At 27.4% G+C, this 13,045-nt stretch overlaps 2 protein-coding genes across 2 annotated transcripts in view; one reads left to right on the top strand and one right to left on the bottom strand.

Annotated features, from left to right (window-relative positions):
• The window catches only part of LOC100164329, a 101,092-nt gene that overhangs the window by 50,800 nt on the left and 37,247 nt on the right, over window positions 1-13,045 (bottom strand). The gene's annotated exons all lie outside the window — the stretch shown is intronic.
• On the top strand, window positions 7-1,184 carry LOC115033426. Its single transcript, XM_029485952.1, has 2 exons — window positions 7-47; window positions 144-1,184. The coding sequence occupies exons 1-2, from the start codon at window positions 29-31 to the stop codon at window positions 578-580; spliced, it is 456 nt and encodes a 151-aa protein (XP_029341812.1). The 5' UTR covers window positions 7-28; the 3' UTR covers window positions 581-1,184.

Below are 13,045 nucleotides of genomic sequence, written 5' to 3'. Positions count from 1 at the left end.
CATTGATGAAATATGCCTAGCCCCAACAATGTGTCAAACACTAAAAGGTGAATTATTTTTAATTAAAAAAAATGAAAATTTGCTATTGCTTACGACGAATGATAACCGTAAATATGTAAGCGAATCTATTTGCTGGTTAGCAGATGGAACATTCAAGGCTTGCCCTCAAATTTTCGAACAAATGTATGTTATTCACGGATCAATTAAACGCGGAACCGATGAAATTTTCGTACCATTAGTATTTGCTCTGATGAATGGTAAAAGTGAACAGCTATATAATCAAGTATTTTTTATATTAAATGAATTTTGCCTCGAAAACAATATTAATATTGCACGAACTAATGACTTGGAAATAATAACAGACTTTGAAAAAGCGGCCATAAATTCTTCAACTGAAAATTTTCCCCAAGCAACTCATTCAACATGTTTTTTCCATTTATGCCAGAGTATTTATAGAAAAATTCAAAATATTGGGTTATCGACGAAATATGCAAATGATCCTGAGTTCAATCTTTTTGCTAGACATTTACCTGCGATGGCCTTTTTACCAGTTGATAGGGTTTGTATTATATTATTGTAATTTGCATAGATTTTATTTTATTGTATTATTTCTATATCTTTACATTTAATATTTTAGGTTCAGGAAGGTTGGGCCATAATCAAACCATTATTTGGGAGCAATGAAGAAGAACAAAGTCTATTTAAGTATTTTGAACATTCATACGTAATGGGTAGACAAGTTATGAAAACAAGAGGAAGACCAAGAAAAGAATCAGTTTACACACCTCCACTTTTCCCTCTAGAATTATGGTCTGTAGCTGAAAGGTTATCATCAGGATTGTCCAGGACGACAAATACGGCAGAATCCTGGCATAGAAAATTAAACAGATTAATATCGCCACATCCGGGTTTGTCTGAAATCGATATTATTATTTATCACTAATTATATCATTAATTTTATTATTATTTGTCGTAGGACTGCATAAATTAATCAAAACCTTACAATCTACTCAGAACGAAACTGAAGCAGTAATTGAGATGTTACTTTATGGACGTAGTAATAAAAATATGAAAATTCAAGTAAAATCCACAATATACGCTTAAAAGAAGTGCAACAAAGACTATTAGCTGATCCGGGTTATGATTTATTAGAGTATTTAAGAGGAATAGCTCAAAATTTAAAGTTTTAATTACTCATTATATTATATTATTTACTAATACTTATAAGTTATACTAGTATCTAGAACTACCAATTATTTTAATATTTTATAACAACTTTTTTCTACGTTATAATACCTACTTAAATTAATTTTATATAATAATTTATGTTTTTTTTTTAAATAATTAACACAAAATATATATTTTTTGACCATGACATATTTCGATTACATAACATTTCGATCATTTGCATTTTCGATATTATATTTTTCGATCAAAAAAGTGTTCGACCAGATACCTTTTCGATCACTTTTTTTCGATCACTAGACTTTCGGTCACTAGATTTTCGGCCAGACAACCCCCACCCATATAATCATAAATACATTTATAATTTAATGCCAACGAGCGTGTGCGTGTGTGTCATTTGTGGTAATCACTTGCCGTGGAGACGGTTATTTGCACATGCACACAAGGCCGTCCGGGCTGTTTCTGCTGTCCTTTTCAAACGCCACCGACGTCGGCATGGCAACCGCGCATTTAGCGAGCACCAGGATTAATAACAATAGGGTTACACACACCCACATACACCCCACACACTCACAAATCCAGAGATATGCGCCCGTTTTGATCACTATTATTATATTATCGTCTTTTTACATAAGTCTGATTTATTTATTTACTATTTCTATTATTGTATAATACAATATGTAAGTGTATGCGAGTTGGTATAAAGCAAGTGTGTGCCTGTAGACGCTGATAAACTTCATCGACGTTTCGATTATTATGATCTACGTCGATAGTATGCCAATCAGAGATGACGGGAGCTCGGTAAATTTATTCATTCAATTTTACTGTTAGAAAATAGCACGTTTTTCCGAAATCTATTTTATCAAATGATATTTTTTTACCGTTGTTTTTTTAATCGAGTTGACCAGCATTTAAAATGTTTCTACAAGCGTGATAATATTTATTTAAGTACTTGCCAATGAACTAATTAAGATATTAGACTGGTATATTATATTAACACGTTTTATATGACATCTATTAGAATTCGGAGGTTATAATAAGGTTTTAATAATTTTAGAAATTGATCGTACGTAGTACTTTATTTTAAAAATGTAAAACAAAATTCATACAAAAAATGTACTGATATACTGAATTTTACGTATAACATATTGTATAATACTGCAAACATTTTCTTTACAAGTTCAATAAAAATCAACTTACAAAATTTGTGTAATTAGTTGAACAGATCAATACCCTATTGAATTAAATTATGAACATTTGTGATCGCTGTACGCTAAAAGCCTGCCGACTTTAGAGATTTTTATAGCCACTGAAATATTTGATACTCATCATTTATTTTACGTACGAAGGTGGTATAAGATCAAATCGATATCATAATATTTCAAGTCAGCAAAACTCGAGTTTTTCACATAAACTTTCCAAATTTCTCTCGACAAAGTTTTAACGTGCAAACGAATACCTAAGCGATGAAAATAAGCGATAAATAAGCGTTTTATTAGTTACCGCATGGCTCATAAAAACGGCGTGAACCTATATAATATATTATTATAATAAGATTCGTAGTACAAAGGTGCAATTTTTAATGGACAAAAATTGTTCAAACCCTTTCATATGCAGACGCTGTCCTGCAGTGAATATTGAATAATAGACGCCATGGATGATCAACATTTGAAGATGCTCTAAACGTTATATAGTCTAAATAATTAGATTATGAATAAATGGTGGGGTTAAAAAATTGTGTTTAACCATTTGGCAAATGTTATTAAATGAGACTTGTTTGAGTGTTTAATATTATGTATAATCGTTTAAAAAGTAAAAAAAAAAAAGTAATGTACTAATGTAAACTTAAAAGTGCCAACTTGTTATAAGTAACAATAAAATGACTGTAACGGTAAAATTTCAGTTCAGCCCACCACATATGTGTACCGCAAAAACCAATGTTTTTTGAAAAATGATAACCCAACTAACAGTGTAATGGAGATTTTGTTATGAATTTATAAAAGCTGACAGTACCACGTTAATTTGGCATTTTGTTTGAAGAGAGGTAGGTACGTGACTTGAGAGGAACTCGGTCACTTACAAGATACAATTTCGGGTCCAATTACTTTTTAGTGCACTCAACTCATGAATAATAAAACTGTTTTCATAAACATTAATGTTAAAAAACATTCATTCAAAATCCAACTTATTGAGATGTTTGTCGAAATAAAACCAGTTATGATATATTCTATATATCTCATATGGAAACAGCAGAATATCACTTAAGAGCATCTGTCTGAAGATGTTTCATATGAGATAAATTTCTCCCCTTGGTTTATGCCTATATTTATATAATATATACTATACAGAGGGATTCACTAAGCATTCTTACACCCTTTTGGATCTATAAAATTGCATTTCAAATTGTATTTTTAAACTATTTTAAAGACCATATTTTCAAATGCTTAGAATGTTTATATCATTTAAATATTATCTTGTGGTGATATACAAAGTATTAATTTATTGTAGAGGTACACTTGTTTAATTTAATTTTTTAATATCATGATTTATTTTACAATGTTGATGTATCTAAATTTATATTTTAAAGGGTGGTTTCTGAGTTATTAAACTTTATGAACTTGGTAAGGTTAATACCTAATTGTCTCTTTTCATAAGGTTAAATTAATAATATATTCCATTTTAAATATAAAATAGATGTAATATAAATATATAATATTATAATATAATATAATATACGCAAACATTTTTTTCAGCTATTAATTTATTATATTATTATTCCTGAACTTAATCAATATTTTATAATGTTTTGCTTTATTTATTTATAATTACTAGTTATGATCTACAATTTCTTATTACATTATTTATTTAATTTCAATGTAAATACTGTAACTAAGACAGTACCTACCTACGTAAAATGATCAAATAACGGATTTTATTTTTTACAGTTAAGTAAATGATCAATAGAATAATAGTTCTTAAAAATTGTGTTACACAACTATAGTATACAAGATGTCCCGTAATGGTATACTCATTAGCCGTAAAGGGGAACCGCCGCTCGGATAAAAACCGGTTTTTTGCTATTTTACATTTAAACTAAAGAAAATTATTAAAAATCATGAGATTATTGTAAATAAATTAATGTTGAAAGGTCAAGATTTTTAGAAAAATAAACTCTATAAAATGGCTATCTTCAATTGTTTCAAAAATAAAATATACATTTTTTAACTTTTTTACCAAAAATTAAATTAAATTAAAAAATTAAATATATTATGTAGTCTTTGTCTTTGTGAGTATAATAAAAAAAACAGATTTATGATATATTTGTTATCTCAGAAGATATCGCAATAGGTAAATCCTTACAGGACGACCTGTATATGTAATAATTAATCTTGTACCTACTTACTAAACTCAGGCAATTTTTACAAAATATAAAATGTTAATAGATTAATATTAATTGCTATAACTTTAGAATCAATCTCTACAAACCCATCACCATGAACATATTATCCTTAGTACCCAAAGTTAAATAACTCAAAAACTATTATGCATCCAATTTTGGGTTTAGTTACATCAACATTAAAAAAAAAAAAATCACTTCCCTATTAATTTACAATTAAATGGCAGATTACATTTAAAAAAAGATTTTATCGACTAAAGACAATTCTTAAGTTGCATAAAATAAAATAATTTAAAAATGGTTGTTTAATATAATTAAAAATTATATATAAAAATTCCAATTTTAATAAACATATTATCAAAGAAGAAAAAAGGGGTAAGCATGATTAGTGATTAGTGAATCACCCTTTGTTCAACAAACTATATGAACAAGGTTGAAAATATTATATTATATTTTTTGATCATTAAAAAATACATTGTTTGTCCTAAAAATTTAGTTCAGATGCTCACTATATGACTAAATTGTAGTCTTAGCTATTAATTTCAATTTCTCTATGTAGGTACTAGTATTACTTTCACTTTTACCAATTTTATTTTTTTTTATATAATATTTTAAGATCAAGGCTATGCTACAGTAACAAAATTAAAAATTAATTTCTGAGAACTAGAAATAATTACACACATTGAGTTATGAAAAATTCAAATAATAAAATCGCAATAACAAATTAAATATACATTGAGCTACTCGTATATTTGATATGAAATAAAAACGTAAATGGAAAAATAAAGTAATATCTACCATTTATTTAAATATATTATAAATAAATTACTTATTTTTGGTTAGGTATAGAGCGCGGATATTTAGGTTTTTACATATTTTTATTGGCTTTATGCAGCTCTACGAAGATGAGAAATGTGGACGATTTATCCATCAAAGAGTTCTTAGGAAAAAAATTATTTTTCATATTAAAGCATATTTTGGACATTAGAGAATATTTGGCCTATTTTACATATTTTAGAATATATTCTATTATTGTTTCTAAAACATCATGTATATTGTTAATTTCTCGGTTTGTGATTTTTTCTAGCAGCAATATTTTCTAGGAAAAAATAAAAAAATTGATATAAGAATAATAAAAATAAAAATAATTCAGTTATCTACTTGTTTGTAATCAAATTGGTAATGTTGGTCATTCTGTTCCTCTTAGTCCATGTTAATATAACATAATATATTAATATCGTTTTTGATATATCACATTTTTTATATTTAAATAACTTAGCTGTCACCAAAGGGCATGCAAGTTATGTATTGTTTTTATTAAAATATTTTATTTTTTTATATATATATTTCATTATATTTATATACCTATGTATGAATTGTTTTAAATTTTTTATATTTCAATAATTTACCTGTTACCTACCAAAAGAATGATAGTGTATACTGTATCAGTATAAAGTTAAATATTGTTTTATTGAATTATTTTGAAAAAAAATCATATTATGGTATTTAAAAGTTTAAAGCATATTATAGAGAATATTTTAGGTTTTTTTTAGAGCATATTAGAATTATATTTTAAGCTTTTAAGAACCTAAAAATCCACGCTCTAGTTATGTATATTACTTTGGTACATTATATTAATGCATAACTTCTTCAGACATAACATACAGAAATCAAAAAATATAATATGATTTTAAATTTTAACTTTTAAGAGCATAATATTTATCATCATCCAAATTAGAAGAATAAAACTGATTTTTATTCTCAAATGCAAGAAGACTTTCATTCCTTGTTTACGAACGATCGATAAACAGAAACTGCCTCAATAGCAAGCTGTGGTGGCGGTAGAGATGGTATACTAGGCGGAAAATAATGGTATTCCTAGTAAAAATATATATTATAAGTAACTTATTACAACACCGCTGTCATCGGTCGTCTTTAAGACTTGTACAGAACATAATAACATGGAAGTACAACCGATTAATATATCGATGGTTTTTGAGCTCATACAAATCACTTAAACAGCGAAAACCACCAATTTAGAAAAGTCTTCTTAAGAATATTTGAATTGGACGTAATAAATATTTAGCATAATTGCATAGTCTGCATAATTTTTTCGGGATTTCTTCCAAAATAAATACTATCAAGCGTTTAACAAACAATGTGATTACTAACGATAATAAATTCCATTGGGACCCATCTTATACATATTGTGTTTAAACTGTAAAAAAAAAAAACAAAGTTGCGGTGCTTAGGTATAGATTTTTAAAGACTATAGCTACGCCACAAAGTGTATATTCTAAATATATTATATGTCGGTATATATTTAAAAGTTGACTGTCGATATTTGGATGTGCCTTTAATGTGGGTAGGTACCTGAACATTTCGGGTCTTGAATATCATCCCAATATTATAATAATTATGTGGTCCGTATTTAAATTTTAAATTTTATATCAATATTATACTATAAACTTATATTTCCACTGTGTATCAATCATTTAATCATGTTTTATGGTAGGTAACATAATAGTATGCTGCAGTTATATTGTATCAAAAACTTGGTTTTTGTATTATATTATTCTAAATTTATTAAAAATATAACAGATGTAAAATTGTATTTCAACGGGAATTATATCCATTTTTCATTTTATTTAGCAGTAAATAATTATAATTATTATAATCAAAAGGTTGATGTGTTGATTTAGGTTTTACTTCCAAATAATGAGAAAAGACGTATGCGCCAATATTATAGATCCTATATTAGATACCACTCAAAAAATTTTTTCTTTTTTTTATCAAGTTGACTTAAAGAACAGTAAACATACATTTTGAGTAAGAAGCATAATAAAAATGTGAATAAAAAATAAAAACTAAAAACTACGATCGTTCATTTATGTACATTTTTTTTTTTGTCCCACAGTTCAATGTTTAATATATAATTTATTTTCCAATAGTTTGGGCTTTTTATTATCGATGAAAAATTATAAAAACAAGCGTATTTCACAAGTGTCGAAGTTTGTACATTACATCATATGCAACATTAATGCATCGTAGTATTATATAGCTGGGTGTTGTACGCGTCTGACAGAAATCAATTTTTCAATAACGATAGTTTGAACTTTTAATGGATACATTATAGTCATTGCAACAACTTATTTCTATAATAAGATTATGACAAAAATATACCTACATATTAAATTGTCCTTTTTTTGTTTTTTTTTATTGCCGCAGTCAAAATTATATGACGTAGGTAGGTAATCTATAAAACCACAGCAAACATATAAATGATATTAATATAATATAATATTCATGAAAATATTTTTTTTGGAAAAAATTACATAGTTCATTGAGATTACCCTAGGGCCTAAGATCTTTATTTATTCTTATCACAAGTGGGTAGTATATAGAGATCAAGGCGTGATATATTTATATATGTTTAGTATTATGTTACTATTTACAAAACACTATACCTCATCCTCTAAGAAAATATATGAGTGGGTTACTATACTGTGAAGTGGGTGCTAGTTGGAAACTGTATGACGCGGTCGGACAACATCACAATTTGTAATGGTGGCCAAGTGGAATCATATATATTATTTTTACCATCACACAACATTATCACAAAATATATGATAAATCAGTAAGAAAGTATAGAAGAATATATTATTGCGTTTTAAAGTTTTAATAGTAAAGTACGCTATTCGTTGATGTGACATTTTTCAGAGAATACATATTTTGGCGTTATGTAAAAGACATGCTCCATAGGACCGAGTTGTTAATACTAATTCGTGATGTGAATGCGAATGTGGTTATTAGGTCTTGTTGTAAATAATTATGGGGTTATAAGTAGTGTATTGTATGATTATTAGGATTGTTTAACCTGAAAGAAGTGTATCTAAATACTAAGAACTGTTATTGTAAGTATTTATATTCTGTAAAAATATTAAAATCCATAATCAATCTTTTTTGAGTTATGGAAAATCAATTTTTAATAAGTCAAATAGTAGCGTATAAAAAGATTATATTATTAAGTAAAATGTTCTCTATTGTGCAAATTTTAATTTATTTCAATTTAAATTTGAAAAAAACTAACTTATAGAAACAATTCATAAAAAATATACTGCATAATTATGATTTACTCAAATAGTTATATATAAATATGCTCTTATAATGGTTTTTTTAAATATATTATTTCTTAGTATAATAAAACAATGAATCTAGTTTATAAGCGCCTGTTAAAACTGTTTTAAATAAACTATTAATAATTTATGTCACAAAACATTGTTGTAAGTATCCGTGGAGTTATAACCACTCAATTATAATTTTATACGTGATAGTATTACAAATATCCAAGAACCCCAACTACAATACATATTTTCGGAGCGTTTCTTTAATAATAATTTAAATATGTTAAAGAATTATTACTGGGTCTCTGGATCACGAGTGAGCACTAAACCAAAATCTTATTTTTTTAATACACTTTTTTTTAAAACATTGGCATCAACGCCCATCGGTTACATATTATTTTAATGAAAGCTGAGCTAATATTATGAAACAAAATTTCTACGAGAAGAAGTGCTTCGATTTCAACATATATAGTACCTTATCTTTTAGCAAATTGTATCAAAATTGTACTTTAAAAAGGTCATTTTTCGATTTTCTTCATAGTTTTTTAATACCACACGAAAAACAACCAACAAATTACGAAAACCGCTAAAAATGGGATTTTAATTTTTAACGCTTTATTTATCACCGTAGCAACAAATAAAACATTATAATATTATAATAATAATTCAACTCAAAGGCCATAATAAATAATAAAAAAATCAGACTGATAAACTGTCTCTACTTAGAATCATTTTTCTTTTTCGATATTATATCATTGAATTCAAGTTTAACACAATCCATTATACATTGACCCACTTGTAACGGACTGTACAGCAGAGCGACATCAACTTACCCACTTTTTTAAATATTATACATGATTCATTTGATTTTAAAAAAATTAATAATTATTAATTTTCTGTTTAAAGAATCAGTCTCAAGGATTTCCGATAAGTCGAGGAAATTCGTTCTTGATTGGATCCACCAGTTAGGATATGTTATAATATCATATTGATAGCCTGGTCCCCCAGGCATCAGACTTATATTATACATTTTGTTTTACCTATTATAATAATCCCATATATTCACATGCGTTCCTTTAACTGTTAAAATGTGTTGTTTTGTGTACGCTATGACACAAATATTCTTATCAGTTTTTGAGTGGGATTCTAACTCAAGACTGTATCTTGGTATCGCGCAAGCGACAAACATGTTGAGAACAGAACTACAGAACATTGAAGTCCTTACAATATAATATTATATATTATATATAATTACTCAATATTACCAGCACACATGTACATATGTCACACACACTAACACATACGCACACATTTTCACATTTAATATATATATAGACGTGATAATATTTCGTAGGCAGACAAAAGCCGACCACCCGGAAATGAGTGGCGGTGGCGGGTATCGGGGGAGCAGAAGAATTTGTGTTTGAAGTGCATTCTCGGACGCATTTTCCATCTGTAAGATATAAGGTTGTCGTTGCCTTTCAATAGTTTTCATAAAGCTTTGTCTGAGTGCAATAACGCAAGTTGTCTCTGCACGCTATTTTGAACTCTCGTATTTATGTAACCCACCATCCACCCCCATTTTTTTTTTAGTCTTCTTTCTATTAAATCATTGATACTATTGTATTCATCGTCTTTATCACACCCCTGTACAAGTTACCTAGAAACCACACGGGCATAAGTTAAATCGATCGTCGTTTGAATAATATGCAATCATTGATGATGGAATTTAAAAGTGAAACTTTACCAAATCAACCTTTTGAATTATAATTATACTGTTGTTACCGTTCAATAGTTTTCACATAGGATAACTAATATTTTTTCTTCAAAAATTATTTCAGATTTTATGAAGAGCTACTTTTTCTCGTACTCATTTCACAGCCACATACGCAATGATGATAAGCGTATAAAGATATGCTATGGCCTATTACGGGAGGCTGGGCATAAACAAGTTAATATGTTGATTTCAATCAATTTACTTAACTTACTAGTTTGATGTTTTAATTACCTAATTTTAATTAAATTGATTTGTCTCTACGTTAACTTAAAATCAACATATAATATTTTTAATATTCCGTATTAAGTAAATTTTGAATTTACATTATATCCAGACAAATATTTTGTTAAATACCGTTTATAATTATACCTACGTTTGTAGAATATGAAAAAAAAAAACGATATTATATTATGTAGGATTTCAGATTTTTATTTATAGGGAAAATTTAAATTATCATAATGATTACGATATTAATCATCCATGTAAAAACATCACAGTGAGCCCACGAATTGTGTTCATAATACTTATTTAATACTTATTTATTGATTTATTATTAATACGATTCTCATGAATTGTGGTGGCCCTTTCAATTTATAATATATTATAATCATAATGATACCTTTATAAATGTATAATATACTAAATAATTAATAAATTATACATGGATACAGTTTTTTTATTCCATGTTTTTTATACACTGCACAGTATTATTTTGTACTTATTTTCATTACTATTGGTAATTTTCAGTAGCCACGATTGGTTAGTCAATCGGCTATTTATAAGCTTTTATTTTGTTATCATTGTTTATTTATTTACCATACGAAGTAACACTTCGTACTCATATCTTATTGGACATAAACATGGACAATAATAATCCAAGTTTGTTGTGAATTTTTTTTTTTTTACTTAACTCATTAATTATAGTTAAGCCAAGTTGATGCAGTTTGTTAACACTTAACTTAATTGAAAAAAAAAATAGTCAACTTAACTGTATTGCGTTAAAAAAAAATTTGCCCAGCTTTACTATGATATTGTTTGCAAATATGCATAAAATATAATTTTATGATAACATTTTTAACACGTTAATTTAGTACTTACTTAGAGTGAAACCATTATTTTTAACAACATTAAACTATATTTTTGTTTGGAGCTCCTCTTTAAATTCTGTTTCAACAATAACTGGTATTTTAATGAAACATAACTTTATGGATTTACTATGATGTATTTTAAAACATAATTTTTTTCCGAATTCAACGATTATATTTAAGTGTGTTACATTGTTTATTAAATAGTAAGTAAATCTATATACCAATACGTAAATCTATTCTAGAATAAAACATTTATTTTTTCCTTATATAGGTCTGTGTGAGTATATAATCATACGTAATTAATATATTAATATAAAAAAATTAGTTGAATACAAAATAATATGAATTTTTATCTTAAAACTATGGTTAAAATATAAATCAATGATTTTATTTCTATTGACAATATACATTTTTTAATTTAACTACTCAAAAATAATTTTAAATTTAATATATCTGAGTTATGCATTTATTTTACTTCAGGGTCATTTTTTAAATAAAAAAGTTAATCAGATAAACATACATTAAACAATGATCTTTCTACTTATGTTACTCACTGATGCATTGTATTAAGAATTATTGTGTAGACTTTGAACGTTTAAAATTTTAACAGTTAATGTGCACTTTTTATTAGATCAGATCGCTGTAATATGGTACGTCTTAGTATATTATTTTTATAAATAAAAAAACTACTATCACGTATTGCACAATAATTGCACTGATAAAAAATATATATGCAAGATATTATGGAGATATATTTTAGTGTTGAGGATCATTGGAAAAACCTCTACGGAAAGAGTTTTTTTTTACAATATTTTTGAACATGCAATAATTTTTATTTTGACATTATACCATAACATTTTACCTTATACTCATAAACTTCCTTGAACATTTGTTTTTTTCTATTAGGTCAGTTGGTAAAGCTTATAATATATTAAAAGGAAATAATAGTTATATACTAATGTTGCACAGACAATTAACCCGAAAATCAGTTTTAAGTGATACCACGATACGTGTTTTTGATTTTTATTATTAATGTGTAGCCAATTCGAAATTTAAACCCACCACAAACGACTAGTACAGACTGCTGCGAGGTAATAATGAAGGAGTGCGCGACCGCTGTCCGAGTGTACACGTCGCGGTCAGCGATTCGAGATAATAACTTTCGGGCACGAGCCGCTTCAGCAGGTAGGTGGGTAGGTAGTTAGGTAGGTGTACATATGATAATAATTAGAATAGGTCGAGTTTGATACCGGACGAACGAAATCGTGTAGGTTTGTATCGTATACCACACATACCGTGGTTGTGGTGTCCGAAACAATGCGAAACGAGCCGTATATGGCTACTGGGGCACCTATATAGCCATACTTGTTCATATTATTCCTTTAGCTATAGCTATTATAATAATACATCTACGACACACCGGAGGGAAAATAGTACGTTAATGGTGAACGGACATAGTCTGTGGCTAGTGACC

The sequence above is a fragment of the Acyrthosiphon pisum genome, chromosome X (assembly GCF_005508785.2).
Source record: "Acyrthosiphon pisum isolate AL4f chromosome X, pea_aphid_22Mar2018_4r6ur, whole genome shotgun sequence".
Classification (NCBI taxonomy): domain Eukaryota; kingdom Metazoa; phylum Arthropoda; class Insecta; order Hemiptera; family Aphididae; genus Acyrthosiphon; species Acyrthosiphon pisum.
This window is presented reverse-complemented; position numbering and strand designations above follow the sequence as displayed.